General features: G+C 42.5%; 1 protein-coding gene across 1 annotated transcript in view; it reads left to right on the plus strand.

Moving 5' to 3' along the window:
- Nucleotides 1-25,820, plus strand: part of OBSCN (obscurin, cytoskeletal calmodulin and titin-interacting RhoGEF) — a 176,748-nt gene that overhangs the window by 100,349 nt on the left and 50,579 nt on the right. The window contains 27 exon segments of the mRNA XM_079300531.1: nucleotides 97-372; nucleotides 3,605-3,871; nucleotides 5,893-6,165; nucleotides 7,815-8,087; nucleotides 9,654-9,941; nucleotides 11,410-11,682; nucleotides 12,695-12,841; nucleotides 12,844-12,867; nucleotides 12,870-13,803; nucleotides 13,805-13,943; nucleotides 13,945-14,043; nucleotides 14,573-14,855; nucleotides 15,232-15,310; nucleotides 15,671-15,747; nucleotides 15,750-15,788; nucleotides 16,662-16,859; nucleotides 17,362-17,460; nucleotides 17,899-18,117; nucleotides 18,874-18,940; nucleotides 19,047-19,066; nucleotides 19,372-19,500; nucleotides 20,214-20,353; nucleotides 20,718-20,918; nucleotides 21,261-21,343; nucleotides 22,612-22,785; nucleotides 24,508-24,667; nucleotides 25,079-25,195. Of these exon segments, the coding sequence (XP_079156657.1) occupies nucleotides 97-372; nucleotides 3,605-3,871; nucleotides 5,893-6,165; nucleotides 7,815-8,087; nucleotides 9,654-9,941; nucleotides 11,410-11,682; nucleotides 12,695-12,841; nucleotides 12,844-12,867; nucleotides 12,870-13,803; nucleotides 13,805-13,943; nucleotides 13,945-14,043; nucleotides 14,573-14,855; nucleotides 15,232-15,310; nucleotides 15,671-15,747; nucleotides 15,750-15,788; nucleotides 16,662-16,859; nucleotides 17,362-17,460; nucleotides 17,899-18,117; nucleotides 18,874-18,940; nucleotides 19,047-19,066; nucleotides 19,372-19,500; nucleotides 20,214-20,353; nucleotides 20,718-20,918; nucleotides 21,261-21,343; nucleotides 22,612-22,785; nucleotides 24,508-24,667; nucleotides 25,079-25,195 (5,078 nt within the window).

Here is a 25,820-nt window from a genome sequence, read left to right on the forward strand (position 1 = left end):
TCTCCTGGAGCTGCCCTTGGGCTAGCTCTGCAGGGAGCGACTCGAGCGCGTTTGTTTTTGTTTCCCTTTGGCACCTTCTCTTGCTCTGTCACGCAGAGGAAGCAGCAGCAGTGATAGTGTCTGGTTTAAGGAGCACAGACGTCTTTGTGGGCGAGTCAGCCACGTTCACCTGCGAGCTCTCGCACCCGGGCGTGAAGGACGTGCAGTGGTGGCTGGATGGGACCCCCCTCCACAACAACCTGGTGACAGAAATCTCTGAGCAGGACGGCAGGATCCACACTCTGACCCTAAATGACGTGGCGTGCCATGACTCGGGCACTGTCACCTTCAGAGCTGGGCCCCTTATCTCCTCAGCTAAATTATTAGTCAAAGGTATTGCTCTCTTAGCAAGAAACACGTGGCCACCTGTGGATCTGCTCCATGTGCTGGTGCTTCTGCCTTCCAGGCTACCCTTACTAAATCCCTTCATGGTTCTCCTGTGCCCTGCAACTCTCTGGTTCTGCAGGTCACCCACTCTCACCCCAGAACTCCTCTGGGTACAACCACGCTGGTTTTTGCAGTGGTTCAGGTGAGGGAGGGTTGCAGGGTCAGGGCTCCTGCTTTCACCTGAACTCAAAGAAGAGATGAACATAAACATCTGTGATAGCACCTGACTTTTTATCCCCACTTCAGCTTTTTTTTTCATAATACCACAAAATCTTGAGGAGGTGGTAATTCCCAAAATTACCACTGTGCTGCTCCGCAGCTGGACTGCTGGTGCTGAGCTCAGCATGTTCCCAGGAGAGGATTTTGGACTGTTCCTGGAAACCAGTGGGTGTGTGACATTCCAGTAACACAGGGACAAAACACACCTCGTTTTTGAAAGCTCATCCCTGCACTGGCAAGGCTTTCTGGTCTGTTGAAAAAATGTTTTTTCCCATTTGGTAAGGGTAGCCAAAAGCTGCAAATAACACTGAGCTCCAGACTCGATACACCAAGCTCCTTCCCACTCAGTCCTTTTACAGCCATGGGGAAGGGAAGATCTGTTATTTTTCAGGCAAAATTAAATCCTATTCCCTGCCTGGAGAAGGGATATATACACAAATATGAAGAGTTAAAAGATCTTTATTCAAATCTACTCCTGTTATAGCTGGGCTGTAACAGGAATGATCCACAATATGGAATTGTAGTCAGTGGTTGATGTCTCCTCCTGTGCATCATGTGCCCCTTGTAAATTCAGAAAATTTGGTTCTCTGCAAAGATAAAATATGAAATCACTTCTTCATGAACCTGTTTCTGAGCTCTGCAGGCAAAAAATTCCAGTGGACCTGAAACATAACTTAGAAATAAATGCATTGTTAGGTGTTCTATTCAGTGAATTTAAGGACTCCTGAGAAATGTCCATTTCATGGAATCACAGCATGATTGATTTTGGAAGAAATCTCTGGAGATCATCCAGTCCAACCCCACAGTTCATGCAGGTACACACATGTATGTGGATATCTTGTGCTTCCATGGAGCCAAAATTCCTGAATTGCAAACCTGAATCACAGTAGCAGAATTTTATAACTAGATTGGGATAACCCCAGTTACACTGTGCTCAGTAACACTTGATTTCACAGTAAAGTGACACACTTGTAAATTCCAACCATTCCAACATTTTTTTTTACACTCTATTTTGTCCAGAGACTTAATCATAAATCTGTGTTTGAAATACATTTCAGTCTATTCAACCATCCATGACTTGCTGATCATCAAGGAGCAAGTTGACTTTGTTCCATGTGCCTCATTCTCCTGGTTTGAGGCATGTTGGCAATTGGATTTATTCTATAACAAGTGAGACCTCAGCTTTTCATGCTGGATCTTCACAACATCATTCCTCTACTAAAACTGCATTCATTCCCTGACCCAGAGTGGTGATTCACAGATGATGGGGGAAGAAAAAGGGCGAAGGAGTTGCTGCTCTTTTCTAACTCCTCTGGGCAGGTGAGAATTGCAGGTTCTGTGGCTCCTAAGTCCCAAAAAGCTCCTGCACAGGTGAACAGAGCCACCAGAATCCCTGTCCTGGCCAACAGCGAGGGGACAGTGGAACCAGGACCTTCTCCAGTACCACAGGTGATACCAGCTGTGAGAAACATTTCTACATCTTGTGAAAGGGATGGAGCTGTGCTCCCCAGCTGCACAGACACCTGCTGGTTTCTCCAGTCAGCAGAACATCAACAAAACCATCTTCCCTGGAGCCCTCCTCTCCATAAACACACGTGGCAGACACTCAGAATGGCAGAGGGAAGCCTAGAGAGTGGGATCAAGCCTTACAAATTTCCAAATGATGCTTGCAAAGCTCTCTTTGCTGCCCAAGGTCTGCCAGGAACATCCCAAACCCTCAGCCTGCTGCAGCAGTTTCAAGAGGAGCATTCCAGACAGATCCTGTGTGGGTTATTCCTTCTGGCTTGTGAGCAGAGCAGCTATCTGAAGAATGAGGACATCACAGAATCACAGGATGTCCTGAGCTGGAAGGGTTCCTCAAGGGTCATCAGCTCCTGATGATATCTCAGCTTTCTCTGACTGTCATCTTTTCATGTCCCTTTGTAGCCCTATCATTTTTTTTTTTTAAGTTGACACAATTCTGCTAAGAATGATGTTTCAGAGAAACTTTCATTTTCAGACTACATTGATATTTTTCCTTCTGACCTGCACATTGCATTGTAGATGGATGGTCCAGTCTGACATCTCAAGAGGGATTCTTGACTGTTTTGGAAGCTGACAGTGTTTTAGGTCAGATATATCCATTATGCCTTACAGCTGCCTCACAAGAGGCAGAACTAGTGTTTTAAAAGTGCTTTAAAGCTGCCTCATGGATCTTCTTCAGAGGAACTGCTCTCAGCATTTTATGGGCTCTCAGTCTGAGATGTCAATGGTTTATGATCTCTCAGCAATCTCTAGCTAAAATACTGTAAAGGAAATCCTATTGGTTTTCTCCAAACAATGTGTCTGCTGCAGAGGAACACACAAATAATCAAAAAATATCCATCTGCTCCTGTGGAGTGCCCTTTTTTTGTCAGTTGTCCTGGATATTTGTTCCTCACATGATTATGACAGCCAAGACCAGCCCAGGACAGGAATGAGTGTCTTCAGTTGAAGACTGTGTTTCTTTCTGATGAGTAGTTATATTTTAGTCACACAAGGAGCCTCCAGTAGAGTTTGTGGTGTTTTCCCATTGCTGTGTGAGGTTTGAGAGTTGCAGGGAACCACTCACTGCAGTCCTTGTTCTCCACATTCAGGAAGCAGAAGTGTTTCACATCCAGTGCTTCCCAGCCTGCAATATCCCAGGAACACTGGAAGAAACACTAAACCATCAGTCCAAACTCAGACTGTTCCAGCACCAGCCTCAACTCCTGGTGGCCCATTTCCCAGTGCCATGGCCATGTTCTAATGCACCAGTCTGGCTTCCCTCCTGCTTGATGCTGACACAGGCACAGACTAAACTGCTAATCCCCAGCCACCCCCTGCTTGCCCTGCCACTCTGCTTGCTCCCCACGGGCTCTGTGCTTGGCAGAAACCCTCCAAGGGGTGATTTCCATGGGGATCCACTAATGCATGTCCTTCCTGACGTGTTGGTTAACAGATCCCACCATTGAAGTGGTCAGTCCCATGCAGGACATGACTGTTGATGAAGATGGCCCAGCAGAGTTCATATGCCAGTATTCTAGGCCAGTGCACGCCATCTGGAAGAAAAATGATCAGGAAATACATGCAGATGGGCAGCGAGTGATTGTCGAGCAGGACTGGAATGTGAGCATGCTAAAAATTAACCCCACGGTCCCAGAAGACACTGGCATCTATTCTTGTGAAGCTGAAGGCATTAAAGTGATGGCTACACTTGATGTTCAAGGTGAGGTCTTCCAGCCAGAGAGGAAGACTAGTGTGGGTTCCAATTAAAAGAGGTAGAAAAATCATGGCAAGGCTTTGCAATAAAGGACACATCAGATACCTGCTGTTGGTGCTCACTCTGGTACTGGAAATGAGGATAAAAATAGTTGGGAGATAATGGGAATTGAATATGAAACTGCAGCATTATGTTATTTCTAATACATCTAACATCAGTGTGATGGGATGTGTCCTGCTGAATTGTGAAATCACAGGGGTGTTGTTGGTCCAAGAAATAATGTGAATATTGTTTTGCTGTTAACAAACACTTTTTACAGTGTGACATAAAATCAGTGATTAATGGATAGCGTGGAATTCCATTTTATTTTGCTGAGTAAATGAGCTTGGCAATTTACCTATTTCAAATAGTGACACCTCAGGAATTGCCTCCTCACTCAGCACTCATATTTGTGGAGACCCCGAGGAACAATGTATACAAAAATTACCATAAGTAGGATTTTACATGGAAATTTCTTATTTTTTTCTGCTGCATATGGAATTCCTGGCTTTGGTTACCAAGTAAATTGGTGTGATCAGCAACAGCAGGTTCTGATTTCTGGATATTTGTGGCTATTTGCCTTCTTGCTTAACTGGAGTTGGTTGTTAGTGCAGAAGAGCAGGGTTTTATTTATTAATTTTCTACATTGATAAGCACTTTGCATTGTAGGGATTTAAAAAATTTTAATGAACGTAATCTAAAAGCATCCCAGAGGAGATAGGGTTATCAATTGGCTACTTTCCATAATTAGGGAAACCAATGCTTCTGCAACCCTCTCATTGTTCTCCATAAGCATGGATCTAATAAAATTCAGAATATTTTTAGTATTATAGAAGCTCAGAACAGTTTGGGTTGGGAAAGACCTTGAAGGTCATGTAGTTCCAACCCCCCTGCCATGGCCAGGGACACCTTGAACTATCCCAGGTTGCTCCAAGCCCCATCCAAAATGAGTTTGGACAACTCCAGGGATGGAGAGTCCACGCACAACATCTCTGGGCACCTTGTAATTAGTAATAAGTTCATAAATATCTGGTAGTTTGTGATTTTTGGTATGTTTTTTTGTTTTCCAGATGATTTGTAGAGGTCTAAAGGAATGTCTTGGGGTCTTGGTTTATAACACAAATCATGCTGACCATTTAATGATATTTGTATAAACTGTATTTACTCAACTGTGTGTCCCCACCCTTTTGCATGTAATTTGTCCCTGTAACAACATGAATTTTACCCACATGCACCAGCCCACATTTAATTTTTGCTTCTGTCCAGGTGACAACTGATGCATGACTGGAGTGTGGAGGTTTGTGCATGTTTCTGACCCCACAACTCACCACACATGGGAAAATAAACCTAAATGTCACAGAGCTTTTATAATTCAGAATTTTACAAATTATTCAAAGTAGAGATTTTGACTTTGTGTTTTCCTAAAGGCAGAATTATTTCAGATAATTGTCACTAGAGCTTTGTCAGCCATAATATTCTCTTATATTTGCTTTGCAAGAAAAGTAATACAATTGTATTGTGAGCTGTCAGTGGAATCACATCTCTCCAATCATGATGATAATTGTGCTGTCTGGGAGATCTTTGGGAAATGTTTCCTGTCATAGGACAAAAGGACTTTGGTTAGACTTTATATTTTTGAGTTATGCCTTTTTATTGACTGTTGGCCAGATTCATGCAAATATGATCATTTTTTCTTTATATAAAAAAATCGCATTTTTGGAGGAAATCTGGGTGAAATGCTAGAGGTTGTAGATGAAATACTGGAGGTTCTGGAGGTTTTCATTACTTTTTAATCTGTCTTTAAATCTTTTTATTATAATCTTTTGTTAGAGTGTGGATACAATCAACAACTCAACCTACAAGCTCAGTTTATCACATTTTTTCCATCAGCTTTACAGCAGTGGGAATCATCCAGTCCTCTGAGGCTTGCTAATATTCAGAGGAACATGGCCAAATAATTAATAATGTTAATTTTCCTTCTTTTCTAGCCAAGAACAGCATTGTCCAGGGCTTGGAGAACGTGGAGGCCATGGAAGGAGGGGAAGCCCTGTTCGAGTGTTACCTCTCCAAACCTGAGACCTACAATTACAACTGGCTGATTGATGATGAACCTGCCAAAACCACAGACAACACTGAGATGGTTTACTTTGAAAATGGGCTCAGGCATATCTTGCTGCTGAAGAATTTAACTCCCCAGGACAGCTGCAGGGTGACTTTCATGTGCAGTGATGCAGTGACCTCAGCCTTCCTCACTGTCAAAGGTAATTCGAGTGATTGGGCAGGGAAGGTCTTCAATTTCTGGTTGGAAAGGGGAGAGAAACCAGGAAAATGTGAAAAGTTGCATTTGTTGTTTGTCTCTTACCTAAACGTTCTGCCCACACAATAAATCATAGAATCATTCAGGTTGGAAAGGATCTCTGAGATCATCAAGTCCAGCCTTTAACCCAACTGTGCCAAGCCCACCACTAACCCACAGAATCACAGAATGGATTTGGGTTGGAAGGGACCTTAATGCTCATCCAGTTCCACCTCCTGCCATGGGCAGGGACACCTTCCACTATCCTAGGCTGCTCCAAACCCCATCCAGCCTGGCCTTGCACATTTCCAGGGGTCCAGGGGCAGCCACAGCTGCTCTGGGCACCCTGAGCTCATCACCCTCACAGGGAAGAATTTCTTCCTATTATCTAATATGATGTAAACCTATTCTCTGTCCTTCTGAATCCATTCCCCCTTGTCCTGTCACTCCATGCTCTTGCAAAAAGTCCCTCTCCATCTCTCTCACTGGCTCCTTTCACATTGTGGAAATTAGATCATCCCAAAACCTTTTGGTTTTCCCTAAAAACCAAAAATCTGAAAAAATCCAGTTCTCTCACCCCTAAATGGATGATGCTTTACAATTTCCTTATTTTCTTGTTCTGTAGGATGTGACAGGGTTTGCAAGCAGCACCAGCTGGCACTGAGTTAGCAGCAAATGGCTGTCTCAGAGTTGTCATGTTTCTGTTGAGTTTGGTTGGGTTTATAGGCACTTCAGGGCTTCAGAGAGGAGGGTTTTATCAGCAACCATATTACCTCTGTATCCTTTTCTTTATGCTATTGATGCTTAGATGAGCTGAGACAGACACCGGATAGAGTTAAGAGGAATAATAAGGAATAAGAGGAATATTTATTGAAAGGCTTTCGAAGGCCACACCCTGGCAGTACCAGTGCCACAGTCTTGGATAGCTCCAAGATGGAAGCAAAAGAGGGAATTGGTCATGAGATCTCACATTTTTATAGGTTTTAGTCCATTTGCATGCAGGAGTCAACTGTGCAATTAATAGACTCAAATCATAAAGTTTCATCCTCCTTGCTTGCCCTCCTCTTTTCACATTGTTCATGCTTAAGGCCTGAAGTTTGAAGAGGTTGTCCTTGAGTCCTCAGCTGGAATAGGACTGTTTTGTGATCAGCACCCTGTGAAAAGATCCTAGTAACCCTTAATATAAAACTAAAAGCTGCACACCCCAGAACAGAAACTTAAAACTTAAGGCATCTATTTCCCCCTTTTTTTTCCTTTTGTTTTCTCCTATTACTGGAGACTTCAGTGGGGCCCAGAACCCCTTTCTGTACAAGAAACTAAGAGTACAAAGCAGAGATCAGTCCCCACTTATGGATTAGATGGGGCTTGAAGCACCCTGGTCTGGTGGAAGTTGTCCTTGCCCAAGGCAGGGGGTGCAACAAGATGAGTTTTAAAGTCTCTCCAAAACCAAACCATTCTGTGATTCTAAACCTTCTGTTCTGGCAACAGACATAAACCTGTTAATGGTCTCCTTGGTCTCCAAGGCCTGGCTGTTCAGAGCTTCAGCACAAATATTCACAAAATCTCTTGATTGTTTCTGTAACCGAGGGCTTGATCACTGGTTTTAATCTACAGGGTGGCGCCTGCAGTTCTTGCAGCCCCTCACAGATGTGGAAGTGTCTCTGGGGGAAAAAGCAACATTTAGCTGTGTCCTGAGTGAAGCTGTGCCAGTTAATGAAGTGACCTGGTACAATAATGACATAGAGATCCAGTCGGGTGAGGACTGGGAGGTACAAGCAGATGGAAACAAATACAAACTTATTCTGAAAAAAGCCCAGCTGCATCATTCTGGAGAGGTGACCTTTGCTTCCAGGGAGGCCATTTCCTCAGCCAAGCTTTCTGTGATAGGTAAGTGTGTGTGTTTCAGCCCAGGGGCACTAAAAACCTCAAATTTTGGTATTGAGCTGCAGCACTGGATTTCCCAAACTTTGTGCTGATTCTTTCCACTTTGCCTCACATGTCCCCAAAATAGTGTTCTTAGGCTGAGAAGATAATACTGGCAACTTGTTCTTCAACCAGAAGTAGTGCACCTCATCAGAAGAAAAACATATCAGGCTAGTGATGGTAGAGATGCTCCCCAACTCTCTTTAGCTGCAGACTTTTGTAAAATGTAACATAAACTCTAATAAAGATCAGCATTCTCAGAGTTCAGCTTCACTCTCATCAAATGTGGACACAAGAGGGAGCTGAGCTAGAGTCCATGTGGAGAAATTATCCAGGACAGCAAGGAATCTTTGAAATCTGCTCATGAGCTCAGGTGCAGGGTAACCAGTTTTCCAGATTAATGAGTAGCATATTAAAACCTTCAAGTGAGGGACACCCATGAAGCACACAACTCCTGCCTCAGAGACATGAGAATCAATAGTTAAGTTGGGAAGATGATAATTCCCTTATTCCCTGGTGAAGCAGGCTGGATAATAACATGTCAGTGTTCATTTCAATACCCAGGGTCTAGCTGCTTCCCACAGAGGGACAAGTGGGTCACCCAGAAGTGTCACACAGCACCATCCCAGTGATGGTTATGAGATAATGAAATGTATTTTAGCAGTAGCTGAGATGTTAAAGAGTCACTGATGGACCATCTATACTTTAAATGACTATAAGCAGTCACTGTCTAATGAATTCTGAGACTTAAGGGGTCTCTGTTATACATTCTAGTCACTTCCACCACAATTTAAAAAAAAAGTTTGCTGGATTTAAAACAGCTTTTTTTAATTTTGGCTACTTATAAAAGGCAATCCAGATGTTAATAACGCGAGATAAGAGTTGGAAAATGAACTTTTGACATTGGCAGCAGAGATCAGGGCAGACAAGGATAAACAGTGATGCACAGGTATACATGGTCAGGACTTTATGATGGCTTTACACTCAACTTTACAACAAGGAGGATACTCAGTCCATTGCATTTGCTTCCTCACGGCTTGTAGAAGGCTCTTGGGTGTTTCAGGATGAAGAAGGCTCTTGAGTGTTTTAGGATGAAGAAAATTTTTGGGTGTTTTAGGATGAAGAAGGCTCTTGGGTATTTTCAAATGAAGAAGGCTCTTGGGTGCTTAGGATCAAGAAGGCTCTTGGGTGTTTCAGGATGAAAAAGGCTCTTGGGTGTTTTTAGGATGAAGAAGGCTCTTGGTGTTTTAGGATGAAGAAGGCTCTTGGTGTTTTAGGATGAAGAAGGCTCTTGAGTGTTTTTAGGATGAAGAAGGCTCTTGGTGTTTTAGGATGAAGAAGGCTCTTGAGTGTTTTTAGGATCAAGAAGGCTCTTGGTTTTTAGGATGAAGAAGGCTCTTGGGTGTTTTTAGGGTGAAGAGCATGAAGAAGGCTCTTGGGTGTTTTTAGGGTGAAGAAGGCCTATGGGTGTTTCAGGATGGAGTGTTGCTGCTCACATTGTACATCTCAGGACCTCTGTTGTGCCCCCAGCCCTCCCTGAGCCACCTGAGGAGCCAGCAGTCCTAAGGCAGAGCAGCCACTCTGTCACTCTGTCCTGGCACAAGCCGCCGGCTGACGGTGGCCAGCACATCCTGGGCTACAAGGTGGAGAGGAAAATCCCAGGAGTTGGCTGGCAGTCCTGCAGTGAAGCCCTCATCCAGAACACAGAGCTCACCGTGGAGGGGCTGGCTCCAGGGGAACCCTACAGATTCCGAGTTTCAGCCATAAACACAGCGGGGGCCAGCGAGGCAGTGCACTTCCCCCAGATGGTGACCTTAGGTGAGGATGGACACACCCCAGGGAGGACTGCAAGCTCCTGCAGACCCTACATTTTGCATGGCATGCCTGCTTCACCCACTCCAGGCATCTCCCAGTGCAATATCTTTCAGTGCTTGGCTGCCAGCACAATAGAGGATGAAGAGCTTGGGATAAAAAAGTCGTTCTGGGCTGCTGTGAACAAAAGCTGCTGTGATTTTAGCACTCAGCACTGATTTCCTCTGAACTGCATCCACCTGTCTTGCAGGCTGCACTGCATTATCCATGTGCTGGCCCATCCCCATGGGTCTCTGGAACTGCATCCATATGTTGGTCAGTGCCCATGAGTTTCTTTTCTGCTGGAGCTAGGATGGAATGAGTCAAAAAGGGCATGCTGGAATGTGTTTGGGGAAACCAAGACCATGACTGTGGGTGGGGAGCATTGTCTTCTTCATCCATCTTTCTCTTTTGTTATGTTTTTATGCATCTTTTTTGAAAATCCCCACAATGAAATGCTGGAGGGCACAGTTCCTTTGCTGTGTGATGGTGAAATTTTGGAAGCTACAGTGGGATGGGGAGTCCTCTCTCAGTCTTTCTTTTCTTGCAACTTTCTGGTATAGCTCATCTAAATTCTTCAAATTGAGTATAATGATAAAAAAACACTCTTTTGCTTAAGGTTCAGGCACACAGTGATATATTTTTTTTAAGCAATAACTGCTGCCAGTCCTGGACCCTGATGACTCTGCACTTTGTCAACAAAAAACCCCAAACCTTTTGGGCAGCAATCCCCTCACCCTGGTGAAATGTGCAGAGAGGAAGGTGAACCTTGAGGGATGTGCTGCTTTTGGGAACCCAGCACTGTCTTTTACATCCCAGTCAACATCTCTGAGTTTAATGTGATTTTCTTTGAATTATCATGGTTGTACAAAGAGCATTATGTTAGTAAAGAAGAAGAGTAAAGAAGATGTAGAGAGTTTTTGGTATTAAATTATTTATGCTTTTTGGTAATTTTTACTCTTACTAAGATAGGATAAATTTATTTATTTATCATTTATTTATTTATTTATTTCGAGCATAGATGAATGCCACTTTGAATAATCTCTTTTCATTCTATTTATTGTTTCTTTTTTGCCTCACATCACATCATTTTTGTCTCACATCATTTAAGATGTAGAAATCTGTAGAAATTTTATACTGGTATGGGTAAATGAAGACCAGCAAACAAACACAGGAATGTGGGAAATGCAACCACTTGTGCATGTGTATGTCTAGATGGAGCTGGTTTAAGCACTGGGAGAGCTTGGAAAGTTGTTTTGATATTATCTTTGGAAGTGCATACTTTGGATGCTGCCAGTGTTTTAATTTATTTTTTTTTCCTTTGGTTGTCTACACAGATGAAAATCTGTAAATGATGGATGAGATGCTGGTATATTTTATGGAGTAAAGGCAGATGATAATTTATTCTTTTATTCACTTATTTGTGTAATTGCAGAGCCTCCAGTTACAGTCACCCAACCTTTGGTGGGAGGATCTGTCTCAGAAGGAGGGGTGGCTCGCCTGGAGTGCACATTGTCAAGTAAAACTGAGGAGAAAGTGACTTGGTTCAAGGGAAAAGAACAAATAAAAGCTGGAGGGAGATACGAGATCCTCTCTGATGGAGCGAAGCAGATCCTCATTATCCATGGATTTAAACCTGAGGATCAGGACAGCTATACCTGCATGGCTTCTCCAGAAGTCAAATCTGTTGCCAGTCTGTGTCTTGAAGGTATGGAGTGTGCATTGCTGGGATGTTAAATAGGTCTGGAATGGACATCCAGGGGCATCTCCACAGCTTGGACTGGAATAGATTTTCTTTTACTAGCTGTGATAACAATCCACAAGGAATTGTTATTTTCCTGTTTGGTTGTTTCCAGTATGTTCCTGCATTCCAGATATTTTTGAGTTGCTCAGATTGGAGTTTCTGGAGACGGATATGTAAGTTGTGATGTTATTGTCTGTACATGAGTTGTTGATGCCATTTGAGATGCTTTAGGGTATTCTGTGGATGTCCCTGACAACCTGGAGCATCTCAAAAGGGACTGGGCAAACTGTGAATGTGTCCCAGGCACCTTAGGCACATCCAACCAAGCAGGTGTGTCCATGTGAGATGAGAGTCTCAGCTCCCAACACAGCCCCTGGAGATCTATCCAGGACAGACAGGGAAGCCCTGGGAGACAGGATGAGCCTGGGTAGCTTTCTGGGCTCCACTGGCAGTCTTGACAACCAGTTCATCAACTGCAGCATTAGAAGGGGCAGAAATCTATTTATTGGGTTCAAATGTGCAAGGAATTAAAAAAAAAAAAAAATTAAAGAAAGGGCTGTTTAGTAATGTTTTAAGTGCATGTGTAGAATCACAGGATTGCTGAGGTTGGACAGAGCTTCTGAAGATGGTCTGGTCCATCCTCCTCAAATCAGGGTCAGCTAGGACAAGTTCACCAGAACCAGATTCAGTAATACCAACTTCCCAGAGAGAGTGTGAAGTCTCCTTCTCTGGAGATATTCAAAATCCATCTGAACACTGATTAATGTGATGTAGGGGACTGTGCTTGAACAGGGAGGTTGGACTAGATGATATCCAGTGGTCCATTCCAACCTTCCCCATCCTGTAATTCTGTAAATTCCTACTTTGTTCTCACTATGATGCTTAGTTAAATGCCACTGAGACTCTCCTGTAGAACATTTCCACGTGCTTTCTCAAAACTCGCAGATATTTAACTCCTCTGTTTAATTCCTTGCAGTTCCCACCGTGTCAATGCTGAAGGAGATTGCCAGGGAAGCTCCCCCTGCCAGCCAGGCTGAAGAGCTGGTGGATGGGCACATCCAGCCCAGCCTGCCCCCTGAAGCTGCCCAGGAGGGAGATCTTCACCTCCTGTGGGAAGCCCTGGCCAAAAACGCCGAATGAGCCGGGAGCCCCCCTGGATTCCATCAGCGAGCTGCCTGAGGAGGAGGAGAAGCTTCAGAAGCTGAGGAAGGAGGAAGCAGAGATGTCTCACTACTACTCAGAGGAGTACTCCACGTGTGATGAGCTGGCCAGGACAGGAGAGGCAGATTTCTCCTTCACAAGCTCTGATGATGAGTCTAGAGCTGGGACTCCTTCCCTAGTAAACTACCTCAAGAAAGCTGGCAAGAAGACCATCAGTGTCACCAGCAAGGTTCAGTCCAGCTCCACAGGAAAATTATGGAAACAGTGGGAAACATCCACTGTGGAGACCACTGTGGCCACCACAGCTGCTCAGCCAGCTGAGCCGGAGCTGCCAGATTTAGACGACCCTTCTATGAATAAGGCAGCTGTGAAGATCCAAGCTGCTTTCAAAGGCTACAAAGTCAGGAAAGAGATCAAACAACAAGAGTGCCCGGTGTTTACTGAGACCTTCAAAGACTTCTCTGGAGAGCCTGGCAGCACCCTGCACCTGGAGTGTGTTGCCCACAGCAAAACCGACATGAACGTGCGCTGGCTGAAGGACGGGAAGGAGCTCTCGGATGGGCGCTACTACCACATCGACAGCTACAGCGACGGCACCTGCTCCCTGATTATCGCTGGCCTGGACAGGAAGGATGCAGGCAAATACACCTGTGAGGCCTCCAATAAGTTTGGCAAGGTCTCACACAGCGCTCAGGTGGTGGTTGGTGCTCAGGAGCCTCAAGTTCTTCTCAAGGAGAAGCGGGGTAAGCAGAGCACCGACAGCGAGACGGAGAGCTCGTCCGGCAGCGAGCTGGACGACGCGTTCCGGAAAGCAGGGAGGAGACTCCACAGGCTCTTCAGGGCCAAGATCTCCACCGAGATCTCTGATGTGGAGGAAGAGCTCTTTGTCAGTGCAGATGAAGGGGACATTGACGTGGTCGACCACCACGTACCGTGAGGATGAGCAGTACATCTACATCAAGTTCGAAATCGTGTCTGAGGCCAAGACGGCCGCCACGCGGTTCAGAGAGATGTTTGGTGCTCTGGGAATTCCCGTGGAGATCGACATCTTGGAGCAAGGCCCGAAAAAAAATCGAACTGCGCATTGGGAAGGCATCCCCTCCCAGCCTTGGGAAGTTTGCACCTCCAGTAGCGAGGCCTCCACCACCTCTGCTTCTGACACAGGTAGGGAAGCAAACCTTGTTTAGTCCTTGGAAAAGACAGTGGGAACAGGTCACAATATATTTTTTCACTCTCATGCAATATTTTATTTTTTTTAATTTGGTGCAGATATTTTTAGAAAAGCTTTGCACTTTTAGAAAAATAATCACTTTTTAATTCTTTTTCATTTTGAGGGAGAGGAGGCATGTTGGTGATGTATTGACATCTATGAAGCCCCTTTTCAAGCTAGAAATGTCACCTACTACAACATGACCATAAATACTATGATTATTGTACTTATAGGGTTTAGAATGGTTCTGAGAGAGACAAGACATTTTGGCAAGGAGAAGAGCAGGGACAATATACAGTTGGCAGATGTGGTATTGCTGTGCTGATGGAATATCTTCATAGTGCTAGGGAGTTTCTTGATTCTTTCTAGAATAAAAGATATTACTCATCAATTAAAAAAAAACATCAAGTCTGGGCAGCAGGGACCTAAATATATCTTTAGATAAAACCAAACTTTTCTTTCTTCTCTCCAACCACCCCAACTTCAGCCCCCATGTTCATGACCGAGCTCCAAAACCAGGAGGTGCAGGATGGGTACCCAGTGAGCTTCGACTGCATCGTCATCGGCAAACCCCTGCCCACGGTTCGCTGGTTCAAGGATGGCAAAGCCATTGAAGAAAACGATCACTACATGATCAATGAGGACCAGGAAGGGTGCCACCAGCTGATCATCACTGCTGTGGTGCCCACGGACATGGGTGTCTATCGCTGCCTCGCTGAGAACAGCATGGGGGTGGCTTCCACCAAGGCTGAGCTCCGGGTGGACTGTAAGTCTCAAAATCACTGTAGAAAAAACAAGGAAAGGAGTTCTGCTTAGACCTGGTTATTTTTTCCCTTCCCCCAAGGAAAGCACTATTTACATTTTAAATAAAAATGTTTTGGCCACAAAATTTTCGTTTGCAAACCTCTTGGGTTCAGATGGGTTTTGCCAACTCAAGGTGAGGTTCAGAGCAAAGCTTTTTTTGGGGTGTACAGAGGTGTTTTCCCTAATCCAGGGATGTGTGAGATCCTGCTGCAGTACAATGTAAAATCCCCCCTGCTAGTCACTCAGATTAGTAAGGGAATTAAAATCAGTAAGAACTATTTAAGAAAAATAGTCTCAAAGCTCAGGTAATTCCAGAACTATCTTTTTCCATTTATCAGTGACCAGCACGGACTATGAGACAGCAGCAGATGCAACAGAGACATCATCTTACTACAGTGCCAAGGAATACATTTCAAGGTAAAATATGGAACTCTGGCTCTAATCTCTGACTCGGTGAGATCAATCTGTGTATTTTTGTCAGAGCTGGGTTTGCTGTGTTGAGCAGGGCATGGTTAATGCCATAAGGGAGCATCCAGCCCAGATGAGATGCAATAACTGCAACAGCTGCACTTTTATCATGGGCAGACTTGCTCTAGAGCCTTCAGGCAAGCTGGGGTATTTCCTCAAGGAATCATTCTTTTAATTTCAGATGGTGCTGAGTCTGTTCTCAAGATGCCAAAGCCCACAGACTGAATTTACCTAAAATGTAATTTACCTGATTCCTAACTCTTACCTGGCATCCTGATTTTCTTCTTTCTAATTCAAATTGCTGCTTAGCCGAGAACAGGAGGAATCCACCACTGAGGAGGAGCAGTTGCCCCAGATCTTTGATGAGCTTCATGATATTCATGTGGCACTGGAGCAGCTCTGGCTAAATTTCACCTGAAGGTGAAAGGTGAGTGGATCCCACAGTATTGTCAGTTTTACAGGTCTGACATCAGTGCTGGGTGAGGTTTTCCAAGGTACTTTTCTGCAGCTGTGACCCTGGACTGAGCACCTTGCACCACTTTTGCACAAATGTGTTCATGCTGCTGAACAGGAACTGTTGGAGCAGTCACAGGCAAATTAAGTGCCTCATTTTGTGTCCATATACCTGGGCATAATGACAGCCACATGCTTCTAAAAACTGAATTCTGGATTTCTCTGAGCACAAGGAGCAATAAGGAATAATAATCTTGACATAATTTTTATCATTAATAATAACTATAATTATATATTGCATATATTTATGTAATATAAATTACTTTATCTAGTATTATGTATTAAAATAATAATAATAAAAATAAGGTCAGTCTCCCTCATTCTCTTCAATATATGAAGCAGTCCTGGGCTTGCCTTCCTCCATTAAGAGATTGCTCCTGCAACATAAAAACTGCAGAAACATCCCTCTGGTATTGACTCTTGTAAGGAGAGGTAGGGATTTTCCTGTTTTCTCCTGTTGCTGTCTATAAAAATTAGGACAATGCATTTGGCTTCAACATTTCTCCTTGTGAACCTTTCAAATCAAACCTAAGTGTGGATTTTTCAACCTCCAAGGCATCTGCACATGCAGACAATATGGGGAGGGCCAGAAACTGAGGAGACAGGAAAAAATTTTAGCAGTTCAATAAAATTTAATTCATTTTGAAGAATTCCTAATTGGTTAAACTCTTGGAACAGGAGCCCTGTAAAACCCTTGAAACAGCAGAGGATCTGGCAGATTGGAGACGCTCCCACATCAGTGTTGCCAATGAATTTTGTTCTCTGTGTCTGTAACTGCTCCTCACAGGCTACCCTCAGCCTCGTCTCTACTGGTTCAAAAATGGGCAGCCCCTAAAGGCCTCGGACAGAATCCTCAAGACTGACAGGCAGGAATTCCACTCCCTGGAAATCCGCGACGTCACCAAGGCGGACGCCGGCCAGTACTTGATATTTGTCATCAACTCTGCTGGCTCTGCCTATTCCTCAGCCAGGCTGGTAGTCAGAGGTAGGTGTTGCTTTGTTTTGGGCTGTTCCAGAGGCTCTCATCGTTTGTGTAGTTTTTTTTGAAAAAACCTCCTGAGGTAACTCAGGTGAGGTAGGGAAGGCTGTAGGTAAAGGATGATTTGCTTTACTCATGGTTCAAATTTGTAAAATTAAGATGATGATGCAATTTTTCTGTGGTCTGACTGTTGCCTCATAAACATTTTATTCTTGCCCATCCTCATTAACCTTAAAAGTTCATTTCATTAAAGCTTAGGGACTCTTACCAATCACACCAATATTGTGTAATATCTTCTCTGGAGTCACTTCAGGAACGATTTTCTGCAACTCATGGATTGGACACTTATTGGAGTTAGCATGTGTTTTTTCTCCTTGTGTTCCAGATCCTTAGTGAGAAAGAAAGGCCATCCAAAAACAGGTGAGAGAAACAACAGCAGGTAAAACAGAAGCCCCAGGAAATTTCAAGTCTAAACTCACTATGCTTCATCACTAATATTAATTTCCAGATTCCCATGAGCAGCTGATACCACCAAGATTCCTTGAAAGATTTACAAATAAAAAGGTGAAAAAGGGTGCAAGCATCACATTATCTGTAAAAGTTGAAGGTGAGTGAGCAGATACCTCATCTCTCTGAATAACACTTGAAATATGTAATCTCACAACACATTCTTCTCTCCCTGTCCACAAGCCATTGTAACCTCATTTCCTGTATTGAAGTCTGGGATTTCACTTCCATCTTAAATTTCTTACAAAGACATTTCACAGGAAAGCATCTTGTTTTTCTTCACCTCCATTTTCCTGTGTGTGAAAATGGGGATAATGACACTTTGTAGTATGATGCACGTTGACCATTAATTGTATGGTGATTGACAATTTTGGTTTATGGAAAGATTTAATGCCTTTATGAACGTGCTGTAAAATGGTTTATCCTCCCTTATTGCATATTATGCCTGTTGTTGTTGGGATAGTACCAGAAAATAGATCATATTTTTAAGGGAGGAACACAAACAGGAAGATTAAATCTTATTTCAATTTTCCTTTAGGACATCCACCACCAACAATCACTTGGATGAAAGAAGAGTCTCGGGAAGACATCCTGTGGATCAAACCAGACACTCCTGGGTACAAACTTGCCAGTTCCAACATGCACCACAGCCTGATCCTGTTGGATGTCAAGAAGAAGTACAGTGGAGCTTACACCTGCATTGCCACCAACAAGGCTGGCCAGTCCATCTGCACTGCCAACCTGGAAGTTGCAGATGGTAAATCTTTGCTACAACACCAAAAATTCCTCCTTATTTCCCTTTTATGCAGTGCCTAAGGGAAAAAAAAGAGAACAAAACAAGTGTGGATGTTAAGGAAATTATCCAATCTCACCCTGAAAAATACATTTTCTCAAAAGCAACCATGTTTTTGCTTGTCTTGCAAATTTTTACACTTTTTACTTCTATAATATTTTAGATTTCTGACTCTGTCTTTTGTTAACTGCAGCATCTTTTCTGTATAAACAGAAGGCAAGTCTAAGGAACGACCAAATTAAGCACAAATTTTAAAAAATGAAAGAAAGGCAATTGTTAAGTAACTGGGAAAAGTCACCTTTGAAAATTTATTTTGTGTGCTTTACTCTGCTGAGGTATTTTGGATTGTATTAGAGTAGTTTGATTTTTGTTGAGCTTTCCAAGGCCTCTTTTAACACAGTAAAATGGGGGAAAAACAAATATATACTGGGAAGGGGGCAGAGCTGTGAAGGATTCAATTTTTCTGCTATCCTGCCTTGCATCCCACATTTTTATTGTACCAAGAGCTGCAGAAGGATAATTTGAGCAGTGTGGAGAAATGGGGCAATTATATAATTTCCATGAACAGGGAGAGGAGGAAACCATTTCCATCACAGGATTGGGAATATATATTCCAGCAGTGCTCCCAGTAATCCATGTCTAGAAAATGTGCTGCATTAAATACCTGACAAAGGACATTCTGTGCCTTCTGTGCCCTAATGATAAACCCCAATTTTGCAGTGAGAGAGGCTGAAGTCCTGACCCAGGAGCGTGTGATGGTGTCAGAAGCCATCATGACCACACTGGGGTGAGTGATTGGATGTGTGGGAGAAGGAGGGATGTGTTTCTCATTTAATTCTCCTTACTACCCGTTTTATTGTAACTTTTAACTCTGCTTTATTTTCTTTTTTCAGGTCTATTCAGTCCTCTGAAGGTAAGATAAGCTGTTTTCTCTCTCTTCTTCCTGTCCTCCATATCTACAACTGAGACTGTCAATGTATTTCATGCATCCACTTATTTCTGTCCAGTTTTCCTGAAATTGTCTGAAATGTTGGAACCTTTCAGGACTGCTTGCTGCTCAAGGGTGAATTATATGGATGAACTGAGAGCAAGCACAGTTTTAAAAACAGGAGAAGTGAAGAAAATTAAACCTTCCTTCCACAGAAGTTTTTATTACTCAAAAAGAGATGAATTTTCAATGACACTGCCAGCTTAATAAGAAATTCTTTTTTTTTGCAGGAGACCTTGAAGCTGGCAGAGAAGGTGTGCCCAAGAGCCCTATTTCATTAGCTGATGTTGGCTCAGAAGAGTTCTTCCAGAAACTCACCTCACGTATCTCAGAAATGGTATCTGCAAAAATAACTCAGGGTAAGGAACCTGGAAAACACAGTTTAATTACAGTAGGGAAAAAAAAAACAACAATATATTTTTTTAGATCTTGTTATTATATTATAAGTGAGATTTAAAGTTTTGAGACAGTCATTCTATATAAGCAAATGAACATTTGTCAATGCTTAGAGGTAAGAAATTTTAGTAGGAGTTCATCCAACCCGCACATCTCAGTCTAGAATTTTGAACTAGGAAAAAAAGTTATTGCAGTAAATTGTAAAAATAGGAGGTTATTTTGCATATCTTAGGTATTCATCTCAGATGCTATCTCAGATATTCATCACTTCTAAATCAGAAAGCAATCCAAGTTTTTGCTCACAGTAGAATTTTATAATTTAATTAAGGCTGAAAACCCTGTGCACAACTCTGCAGTAATCTAATGGTTTGTTGAGTTGAATGAAATATTTTGGTTTGTCTGCAATGATTATCTTGTAGAAAAAAATTTAACTTGGAGCAAGAATAGAGGCATTAACTCTCCAACAAATATTCTTGCAGTGCAGTGACATCATGTGCAGTAGACCTGCAACACCATATATTAAAACATCCAAATTACTCATTTAATCCTAAATATCAATGGGAAATCTCACTGAATATTATTGTGAATGCTCTTCCTAGGGAAAATTATGATAGATCTGGTTCATGTTTAAACTGGGGAAACTTATTTAACACTTTGCTGTTGCTCTGCTTTTCAGCCAAACTTCGAGTACCAGGTGCAGAAAGTGATGATGAGTCAAGAACTCCCTCTGCATCTCCTCGCCATGGACGATCCAGACCTTCATCCATTGCTCAGGAATCCTCCTCTGAATCTGAAGATGGGGATTCCAGAGGGGAGGTATGGTATCTTTATGGACAAGCTGGACACAAGGAGAAAACTAAACTTAGAATGACCAACCTGCAATGGTGTAGGGATCTCCATCCTCTTTTGTGATGTAATTCAATTTTGTAGGTGTATTTAGTAGCTTTAGTGATACAGAGCACAGAGAATCAAATTCTGATGCTCACCCTGTGATCCTGAACAAGTCATTCCAGTCAACCTGGTCAAAACATAACCATGACTTGGCTTTCGCAGCTGAACTTCAGAAAGTTAAAACTTGATTTTCTGTGTCCTTGGATAGAGTTGGCCTGAGGAATTTTGTTGAGAAGTTCTTTGTAAGGGAAATGAAGAGCACAAAGTGACTGTAGTTTTGTGCCTGCAGATCTTTGATGTCTACATGGTCACTGCTGACTACGTGCCCGCGGCGCCGGACAAGGAGACCATCACCCTGAAGGAAGGACAATATGTGGAAGTCCTGGATTCAGCTCATCCTCTGAAATGGCTGGTCAGGACTAAACCCACAAAATCAAGTCCCTCTCGACAGGGTTGGGTGTCTCCAGCTTATCTGGACAAGAAATTAAAGGTGACTGATCATGTTTGGTTATTTCTCGTTTAAAATTTATTGTTGCTGTTGCAGTTTAGAGCCATCCCTTTTGCAAGGAGTGATGGAGGAGGAGGTTATTGAAGGGGTATGGAACAAAGCTGTACTTTTTCATGTTTTTATTGGACAATATTTCTGGTCTGTGCAGGGGTTTCTGGGTTGGAAAGACCTAAAAACTCTCCAGTACAAAAGAAATTTCACATAGGTTTAGTAATTGTTGAACTAAACAGAACTGTGGACACATGAGAGATATTCCTCAGTATGTATAGATAAAGCACTGCCCACTTCCAAGAATTATTTTAATATTTTTTGCTAATATTGTAGTTGTCACCAGAGTGGGGAGCAACAGAAATTCCAGAGTTCCCTGGAGAGTTTGTTTCTGAAGATGAATACAAAAGGAAGCTAAGGTGAGCTCATGTCATTTGGCATTTGCACCTTGAATTTTCCTGCCTTTTGAACCACTTGCATTTTGTGATTGATTTCAGCCTAGGAAAATTCCAGGCAATAGAGATGATAGAATCCTAGAATGGTTTGAGCTGGAAGGGACCTTAAATACCATCTAGTGTCATTGAGTCCCATGGGCAGGGATACCTTCCACTGGTGACATCCATCCATCCATCCATCCATCCATCCATCCATCCATCCATCCATCCATCCATCCACCCATCCATCCTCCATCCATCCATCATCCATCCATCCATCATCCATCCATCATCCATCCATCATCCATCCATCCATCCATCCATCCATCCCATCCATCCATCATCCATCCATCCATCCATCCATCCATCCATCCATCATCCATCCATCATCCATCCATCCATCCCTCCATCCATCCATCATCCCCATCCATCCATCCATCCATCCATCCATCATCCCATCCATCCATCCATCATCCATCCATCATCCATCCATCATCCATCCATCATCCCATCCATCATCCTCCATCATCATCCATCCATCCATCCATCCATCATCCCATCATCCATCCATCCATCCATCCATCCATCCATCCATCCATCCATCATCCATCCATCCATCATCCATCCATCCATCCATCCATCCATCCACCACCATCCATCCATCATCCATCATCCATCCATCCATCCATCCATCATCCATCCTCCATCCATCCTCCATCCATCCATCCTCCATCATCCATCCATCCATCCTCCATCCATCCTCCATCATCCATCCATCCATCCATCCATCCATCCATCCCTCCATCCATCCATCATCCATCCATCATCCATCCATCCATCATCCATCCATCCATCCATCCATCCATCCATCCATCATCCATCCATCCATCCATCCATCCATCCATCCATATCCATCATCCATCCATCCATCCCTCATCCATCACCCATCCATCCATCCATCCATCCATCATCCATCCATCATCCATCCATCCATCATCCATCCATCCATCCTCCCATCCATCATCCATCCATCCATCCATCATCCATCATCCATCATCCATCCATCATCCATCCATCCATCCATCCATCCATCCATCCATCATCCATCCCACCATCCATCCATCCACCATCCCCAGAGGGAATCTTTCAACACACTCCAGGAGACAGTTCCTCAGATCATAAATTTCTCCTTTCAAGGACAATTGTGATGATTTTTTCTGTGATTTCTTTCTGCCTCTCTGTCTCCCTTTCAGTGTTCTCATCCAGGAGCTGTTGATCTCAGAGGAAGATTACATTCAAGATTTACAGTTCCTCCAGACTCATCACCTTAGGTACACTGAGACCTGTCCCAATGTGCCAGGAGCTGTTGCCAGTCAGAAATCCACAATCTTCAGGAATATTGATGACATTGGTCGCTTCCATTCCAGGTGGGCAATCCCACGTGCCTTCATTGGAGACCACAGAGTGGCATCATTATTTTATTTTTATTTTTATTTTTATTTTTATTTTTATTTTTATTTTATTTTTATTTTTATTTTATTTATATTTATATTTATTTTTATTTTTATTTGTATTTTTATTTTTATTTTTATTTTTATTTTTTTAATTGCTTCTTTTTAGGGTTGGGATTAAATGAGTGAGACAGTATTTTTTGTTTAGGTTTAGATGTTTATTAGTTTTTATTTATATTATAGTTCTACAAACTGTGAGTACTTTATGTTAACAAACTGAAAAATAGAATTTTATTTTTTACAAGGCTTTTTAAGGGTAGACTGCTTAATTATGAAATGCTACTTAATTTTTTTTAACTTTTAATTTAATAACTAACTACTCATGGTTTGCAATGCAGATTTTTTTAACCTAATTACATAATATTACTCAAACCCATGAAGAAGGCAGTGAAGAAGGATTAGCTTCTGTCTTAAAACTTGCATTTTGTTTTATATATATTACTATGTTTTAAAACCTCAAACTTTTTTACCATGTGATATTATACACTTTTATTCAAATTACACACTCAAAATCTTAGTTTTATTATTCAATTTTGGAAGCCTTTTCCACGGCCTCAGGTTGAAAGCAGTGTTCTCCTGGGGGTCAGTGCCTGTCTGCACAGAGTCTAAAATTCTCAGTGACCAGGGATCCAACATATTACTATTACTATAATATTACTATTATTACTGTTGTTGTTATTATTATTATTATTATTATTATTATTATTACTACTATTGTTACTATTGCTGCTATTAGTACTATTACTACTACTACTATTATTATTATTATTATTATTATTATTATTACTTCCATTGTTATTTCTACTATTTTTACTGTTATTCCTGATGTGGAGTACGGCAGTGCTGAGTGCAAGGGAATTGATGCTCCTTTCAGGAGGTTAAATGATGGTATGGCTTAAATCATAGCACAGGATTAGAATTTCCATAATCCCCTTCAGAGATTCAAGGCTTCCTGTGTCCAGCTTATTTCCTGCACTTTTAAATTAATTTAACTGAGAAACAGTGAATTATGTTAAAAAGGCAACGAGACAGGCGCTTCAGTGGTGTCTTCATAGATATTAATTAATGTAAAACTGTTGCCAGCATCTGTGAATTTCAGAACACCTCCCATTATCCCAGGTTGCTCCAAGCCCCATCCAGCCTGTCCTTGGACACTTCCAGGGATGCAGCTTCTTTGGGGAATCTGTGCCAGGACATCACCATTGTCACAAAGAAGAATTTCTCCCTAATATCCCATCTAACCCTGTTAGATGCTAAATTCAGTCTGTTTAAAGCCTTGTCCCATCCTCCAGGCCCTTCTCCCATCCTCCAGGCTCTTGTCCCATCTTCCAGGCTCTTGTCCCATCCTCCAGGCCCTTGTCCCATCCTCCAGGCCCTTGTCCCATCTTCCAGGCTCTTGTCCCATCCTCCAGGCCCTTGTCCCATCCTCCAGGCCCTTGTCCCAAGTCCCTTCTCTGCTATTCCAGCCATGAGGAATGGCACTGTGCCGGCTGATGAGGCGCTGAGAAATTTAATACTAACATCCCTCATCTCCCCCCACCCTTTCCCTTAATCTGGCATCTCCTGTTCCCAGTCTGGCTGCTGGGGCTGTTTCAGCCTCCTTGCAGCTCCTTCTGCTCAGATTCTCTGTCCCCCCAGCGTGTTCCTCCGGAGCCTGCAGAGCTGTGACACCGATGATGACGTGGCCATGTGCTTCATCAAGCACGAAGCAGAGTTTAACAAATACATCCAGTACCTGGTGGGAAGGGTCCAGGCTGAGTCCATTGTTGTCAGCAAAGCTGTCCAGGATTTCTACAAGGTGAGGCAGGAGCCCAAAGCGCCTGTGGGAAATGCATCCTGTCACCCGCTGCATCAAGAAATGGAGTTGTTAAGCATAAATGTGAACCTCAAAAGGATTTGTAATATCTTCTGCTAAATATAATAATTTTTAGTCCACTTTCTAGTTTTTTCTGATAAGTATGGCCAATATGGGAACATATTTACATATTCTTACACAATTAATTATATTATAAAGATTATACAGACATGAATGTGGCTGTGTTTATATAATTGTAAATAAGAAACATTTTAAAGGTCACCACATTATAAGACCAAGAGAATCACATAATCATAAATACAAATAAGTAAATCTTGTTTTTCTGTTCCACTCAGATTTTTCTCTACTGCTCTTTCTAACAACCTTTCGTTGTCACTCCATGTATTTTTTCAGAGATACACAGATGAATTTGTAACTAATGAAGATCCCTCACAGCCACTTATCCCACCACTACAGCACTACCTGGAAAAACCCATAAACAGGATCCAGCAGTACCAGACAATAATTAAGGTAAAGACATGTTCCAGGTTTATGTTCTGCTCTGTGTAGCTTGTGCTGAAAAAGATTTTATTTTTATTTCCTATTTTTGGCTTCCTACTTATGCAACTACAATTGAAAACTGCTTGAGTAAATAAGAGATTAATCATCACCAGTAGTGGTGTCCTATAAATAGTTTTGTAAGTGTAAATCCAGGTAGGTTCACAGAATCCAACCCCATAAAGATCAGTGAACTTATCTTTAAATGTATGTGAAAATATATTTCCTGAAAAGCTTATCACCTTTCTGCCACCCTGAAATATTTTGTCTTTGAGATTTACATCTGTCCTACTGTCTTAGACCATAAGCAAACCTTTTAGAGCAGCATTTTAAACAGTATTTTCATGGGAAATGGCACTTGGATATTCAGGAAGAAAATAATAATGGGAAAATATTTATGTATTTTAGTGTTGTATAAATGAGCAGTTTGAATATTTTGAAAAACTTTCTACTTTTGAACACACAAACACCAACATTTTTAAGTGTCTCTTGGAGGTGCAAAGGCATTTTCTATTCCTTCATTTCTGAAAGAGAGGGAACAGGAACAAATGTGGGAAGAGCAGGGAAAATGCCACTTCACATTTTTTTCAACCTCTCT

The sequence above is a fragment of the Erithacus rubecula genome (genome assembly GCF_903797595.1).
Source record: "Erithacus rubecula genome assembly, chromosome: 3".
Lineage (NCBI taxonomy): Eukaryota > Metazoa > Chordata > Aves > Passeriformes > Muscicapidae > Erithacus > Erithacus rubecula.